General features: G+C 38.5%; 1 protein-coding gene across 1 annotated transcript in view; it reads left to right on the forward strand.

The window, feature by feature from the left end:
• The window catches only part of oat (ornithine aminotransferase), a 6,287-nt gene extending 423 nt beyond the window's left edge, over window positions 1-5,864 (forward strand). The window contains exons 2-10 of the mRNA XM_004080442.5: window positions 1,689-1,916; window positions 2,001-2,225; window positions 2,314-2,409; window positions 2,560-2,687; window positions 2,919-3,041; window positions 3,546-3,674; window positions 3,796-3,909; window positions 4,432-4,576; window positions 4,722-5,864. Of these exons, the coding sequence (XP_004080490.1) occupies window positions 1,703-1,916; window positions 2,001-2,225; window positions 2,314-2,409; window positions 2,560-2,687; window positions 2,919-3,041; window positions 3,546-3,674; window positions 3,796-3,909; window positions 4,432-4,576; window positions 4,722-4,882 (1,335 nt within the window). The 5' untranslated portion in view covers window positions 1,689-1,702 and the 3' untranslated portion in view covers window positions 4,883-5,864. The remainder of the gene's footprint in view (window positions 1-1,688; window positions 1,917-2,000; window positions 2,226-2,313; window positions 2,410-2,559; window positions 2,688-2,918; window positions 3,042-3,545; window positions 3,675-3,795; window positions 3,910-4,431; window positions 4,577-4,721) is intronic.
• The last annotated feature ends 136 nt before the right edge of the window (window positions 5,865-6,000 follow it).

The following is a 6,000-nucleotide window of genomic DNA, read 5'->3' on the forward strand; positions in this document are numbered from 1 at the left end:
ATTCCACGTAACTGTCGACTGAGACAGAGCTGTCAGTACTGGGAACAGTGTTGCATAACCGCAGGTCGTGGGGGGGGGAAATAGAAGAAAAAAAGAAAATCATCCTTTCGGTATTTTAAAGGAGTGGAAGCGGAGATATAGCCTCTGTATTTAGCTCTCCGTCCGTCTTATCGTCTTGGTGGGTGTGCTGTACTAGGGCAGCTCCCGAACAACCAATCATTCTTTTAGGACCGAGGGACGAGTCTGGCACCTGTCCATCCTCTGTTTGCTCATGATTTTCTAAGGACAGGTTATCGATTAACATGCATGTTGTCGCATAAACCTCTTTCTAATGATCTGATAGTTAGCAAAAGAAGAGCTGTAAACAGCAGAGCCCTGCAATAAAATGTAGAATTGTAGAATTCCACTTGTTGTTCTAGAAGCCTGTTTTCTCCTCTATAATTTAAGGATGAAAGGATTGAATGACGGTTTAGGCCTTAAAGCAGGAGTAAAGGATGATGTTGGAGGGAAAGAAAGGAGCTGTCGGAGCTTCATCCAAATAGAAAAGTCTGGAATGTCATCGCTGAGTTGTCAGGGTGGTGGGATTAGCTTTTGTTAACATGTGTGCTCCTCTATTGTGTTGAATGTAAAAGAGCTGTGTCCTCTGTGGAGAATGTGAATGCACTGGATCAAGAAATGTAAAAAAAGAAAAGAAAAAACAAATAAAACCAAAATTAAAGTTGGAGCTATTTAGTTGTAGTTTAGAAAGGTTGAGGATGGTGACAGTTTAGTCCAGGGATCTACAACCTTTCACAGTAAAAGTGCCACCTGGGCTTATTTTTTACTGATCAAAACCTTTTAAAAGCCTTATTTTACCTTTTTTTTTTTTTAGGAAAATTAGCTGTGTTCTTGTTTTTAAATAGTAATAAATGGGAATTATATTTATTTTTTTGGCACAAATAAAAACAGAAATATAAATATAAACTATCAGTTTCTCAAAATGTGAAATTGTTTTGAACTTTTGACAGAAGCTAGTAAGACTTTCTTTCAAAATAAAAGACGCCCTGTGCTGATGCTAAACAGGATTTTCCAGATGCATCTAATGTAATTATACGAGATGTTTTTAACAATGCAAGACATTTTCTCTTTTTATACCATTTTGTTGAGCCATCATCTTTTTTCCTACTTATTACTGCTGTTAATCTGAAAATAAATGCAAATTCATTAGTTTATGATCTAGTAGAAAAAGTATATAAAGAAAGTACAAATGTATATATTTTAGCAACTTTAGCTGGAAAGTTACTAACAATTGTTGGGCAGCTTAAGATAATGTGTTTTAAAGCCATGAAATAAACTAAACAATCAGAAAAGATCAGAAATTTTACAGAAGTTTTACCTATTATTAAAAATCTCTGCACTGTGGAGGAAGTATGATGCGAACAAGACCTCTTTATGTCAGCAGTGATGTAAAAACCTTTATATTAGCTATAAGCTATTAATTTTATTAGCTATAAATGTAACTAATCTTAATTAAATAAAAGCTAATGTAGTACTTACTTAAAAAAATACTATTATTGTATTTTTCTTCAGCCAGACAGCCACGATGCAGAGAGAAAAATACTACATGTGGCTCTGGAACCTGGCGTTACAGACCCCTGGTTTAGTCAAACTCCAGAGAAAATCTCATTTTTCTGTGCTGATCCACGCAGACAAAACGAGCAACATGAAGGGATTGATGGTTCAAGTCAGCCGCACTTTGGGCCGCGCCGCCCCTCTTCTCCGCCGCAGCATCCACTCTGGAACGCGCCCGGCTTCCACGGCGACCTCCGCGCGGAAGGCCGAGCGTCCAGTGACCTCGGAGGACATATATGCACGGGAGGAGAAGTATGGAGCACATAACTACAGTCCTCTGCCCGTTGCCCTCGAAAGGGGAAAGGGTGAGTTCTTGCTTTCCAATCAGGTTAATGTAGAAATGTTTGATCAATATTGTCAAACTTTGCTTTAAAGTTTTAATTTTTCAGGCCTCTACGTTTGGGATGTGACGGGGAACCGCTATTACGATTTCCTCAGTGCCTACAGTGCCGTAAACCAGGGGCACTGCCACCCAAAGATCATTGCTGCGCTCACTGAACAGGCGTCCAGACTCACCCTGACTTCCAGAGCGTTCTACAACGACGTGCTGGGGGCCTACGCTGAGTTCATCACCAGCATGTTTGGCTACGACAAAGTCTTACCCATGAATACAGGCAAGGAAATGATTATACCATTGCTGTTACTAGTTGGGTACATTTATAACCTTTTTTGAGTGTTTTTTGCTTTTGATTTCAAACTCAGGGGTGGAAGGGGGAGAAACTGCTTGCAAGATTGCACGAAAATGGGCTTACAGTGTGAAGGGAGTTCCTAGAAATAAGGCCAAAATCATCTTTGCAAGTAAGTGACCATTCAGTCTACACAAGGTCTTCTAGCAATTGCTGAATGAACAAAAACTGATGTTGCAAATTGTATCATGTAAAGTGGATAAGGACGCTGCTACTTGGTCATTTTTTTGTAAACGTTTTTTTTTTTTTTTCCTTTGTGAAGAGGGAAACTTCTGGGGCCGCACCATGGCTGCCATCTCCAGCTCCACTGACCCCAGCAGTTATGAGGGTTTTGGTCCCTTTATGCCCGGCTTTGAACTTGTTCCATACAACGACATTCCTGCTTTGGAGGTACACTTTTATGTACAAAACATTAAAAGACAACCTGCGTGAAGTAACTCGTTTCCTAAGGGTTAATGTTTTATCCCTTGCATTTTAGAGGAACATTAACAGGTCTGGTAAATATTGCAGACATTATGGACCCTGTAAGCCTAAAATGTGTTTAGTTTAACTGGATTATTGCATCATTTAGTCTGTTTTCTGAATTGATGGCAAGTAAAATGCCACATTTGTTGTTTTCAGAAAGCTCTTCAAGACAAAAATGTTGCAGCCTTTATGGTGGAGCCCATCCAGGGGGAAGCAGGTGTGGTGGTTCCTGACCCCGGCTACCTGACTAAAGTCAGAGAACTGTGCACAAAATACAACGTAAGTTCTCAGAAATAGAAATAGAAGTTTATTTGTGTACATTTTTTTTTTTAGGCGTTCCTCATCTGATCATTTTACAGCCACTCCTGTGAATTGAAGGCTGTCAAAGCAGCAGTTTCAGGAGGTTCAATGGCTAAAAGCCGGTGTGTCAACAGGTGCTGAACATTCAAACCTTTAGACTTATGTAAGAAACTCCTGTTCCAACAAATATGTCAACCTGTGCAAGTTTTAGCTGTTATGTAATGTTTACTTTTTTTTATGAAAATGACTTCTTTGTTGATACAGGTTTAGAAGACTCCAGTAATTGCAATATTCACATAGATAAATATAATAAAATGTCAATAAATGATTGATGTTGCCCTGGTAAATTTAATTAGATCTTTTTCCAATAAATTTTATGTAAACTGTTGCTCAATTGAGTGTATTTAAGCTGCTAGAAATGACCTTAGAAGTCTTGTAGTCAAATCTCTGAGTTACTACTGTTTTATTCCTGCTTCTCTCCAGGTTTTGTGGATAGCTGATGAGGTCCAGACGGGCCTGGCACGGACCGGTCGGCGCTTGGCTGTGGATCACGAGGGAGTTCGTCCAGATATAGTCATTCTAGGAAAAGCGCTCTCTGGAGGAGTTTACCCTGTAAGCATTTAATCTTTAACCCACTCACGACTCGCACGTTTTGGGGAAAAAGATGGCTACTCACTGCAGATTGTTACACAGTGCGCTGAAGTGTCGGCATTCAAACAGATTTCTCTTTTAGGTGTCTGCTGTACTGTGTGATGATGAGGTGATGCTGACCATCAAGCCCGGGGAGCACGGCTCCACATATGGAGGAAATCCCATAGCCTGTCGCGTTGCTATTGCAGCACTGGAGGTTGGTGTTAAAGTGCTGCAATAGCTTTTTTTCTGTTAATTTCATTAAATTCTTGCTACTGTGAAACCACCAGCATTCCATTCATAGTAGTGAAAGCTGTTAAAGCTTTTCCTTTATTTGACTTTCCTCTGCACAGATCATTTTAAAAACTGAGTTTTTTTGTTCTCAAAAGGTAAAAGAATGAAGTTCTTCTGAAAATCTTAAAGCTACAATATGTTGACTGTTTGACAAGAATGAAACATTTCTCAATTTGTTGCTGAAGTCTTGGGAATTTTTTTTACACCTTAGTGTCTAGGGTTTTCAAAAGAAAAGTATATTTTGCCCAATATTTTCTTCTCTTTACATATTTATGTTTGAACCTATAAAATATAAGAATGTATGTACAAAAATAAGTATTTTTCTCTCCATATTTTCCTCAGCACTTGCTGGCTCTTGTGTTTTTCTTTTTTGTGTGTGTATGTGGTTCAGTAAAAATAGAAACTGTTTGAGCTTGTTCTTGTTGGATCACGGTTTCCTCTGCAGGTGATGGAGGAAGAGAAGCTGGCGGAAAATGCTCAGAAGTTGGGAGAGGTGCTGCGGTCAGAGCTGAGCAAACTGCCCAAAGACATTGTGACCACAGTCAGGGGGAAAGGCCTCCTCAACGCTGTCGTCATCAGAGAGACCAAAGGTAAAAGCAGCTGCAAAAAACGACATTTGTCGATGACCTCTAGGGCAAACTTTAGAGCTAAATATTTTTCACTTTAGATTACTCTTGTCTGTTGATTTAAAAATGAAATGTTTTTTTTTTCCCCCTTAATGAAATTCCTTACCAGACTACAACGCCATGAAAGTCTGCTTACGCCTTCGTGATAACGGACTACTGGCCAAGCCCACCCACGGTGACATCATCCGCTTGGCCCCTCCTCTCATCATCAATAAAGACGAGATGCAAGAATGCATCGATATCATTCAGCGAACCATAATGTCCTTTTAAATAAGGATTCGTTATCAAAAAGTAAAAACAATCCACGTTTGCTTTAGCTAAAGCTAGATTAGAGTATTTAGTTTCAGTTTTTATCTGAAAAGTAGGAAGTTTGTTGACAAACCGACTCTTAAATACAGACAGCTGGTGTACAGAAACGGCCTTTTCACGGGCTGCTATTGGAAAGAAAATCATTTTATTTTCTTTGAGTGTGGAATTTACATTTTTGCTTTGGCATGTCCGTTAATTCTTTGTTTTAAAAAAGTTAAATTTTAATAACGAGAGAAAATGTTTACCGCTCAAGCATGCATCATTTAGTTCAAGATGGGGTTTAATTTACTGTAGCAAAGACTTGAAAGTGAACCTGAGAGAAAAGTGAAGGATTGGAAACTTGCAGAAGAGATTCTTTCTCCTCCTATTTGACATTAACAGATTTTACTACTAATATTTAGGTTAAGACTTGCTCGTCTTGTTGACTGCATTCAGCGAAGTTGTTGTTTGAGAGATGTTGTTACAAGACCAAAAAGTCAGGATAGAAATTTATATTACTTTTAATATTTATGTCCTGTAAAATGTTTAAAAAGAGTTGCATAATTGCACATTTTTTGTAATCTCTAAAATACAAGTTGCTTTAATTTATTAACTTACCTAAACTTATTGTGTGCACAGATAATTTTATTTTTTGTGAAGTTGTGTTGTTACACAGATAAAAGACAATTATAGCTGAATTTCAGCTGATTTAAAAAACACAAATTTTTGTGCGGCAAATTGAGTAATTTGGTATATCTATTTATTTTGTTGAATAGAAATGACAAACTGTAAGGATTGACGAATGCTTTGTGAGCACATGGTGCTGTGAACGACTGTTTTCAGAATTTGCTGTTTGTACAAAATATGAAGGTCATCCAGAAAAGTCTAGTCTCGCTTTGCTGAAATGTAACTCATCCATGGTCGAATAAATGATTCCAGTCACGTGGTTGGAAACGGAACTAAAGATGTGGGTCCTTGTGTGTGCATGTGGGTCTGAAACCCATCAATATCGTAACATAGATCCAAAATTACAGAAAAGATGTAATCACTCTGGAAATGTACTTTTTTGGTACGTTACTAAAGAGCGCCACTAGATGGCG

The sequence above is a fragment of the Oryzias latipes genome, chromosome 19 (genome assembly GCF_053564925.1).
Source record: "Oryzias latipes strain Hd-rR chromosome 19, Olatipes_Hd-rR_3.1".
In the NCBI taxonomy this organism is placed as follows: Eukaryota; Metazoa; Chordata; class Actinopteri; order Beloniformes; family Adrianichthyidae; genus Oryzias; species Oryzias latipes.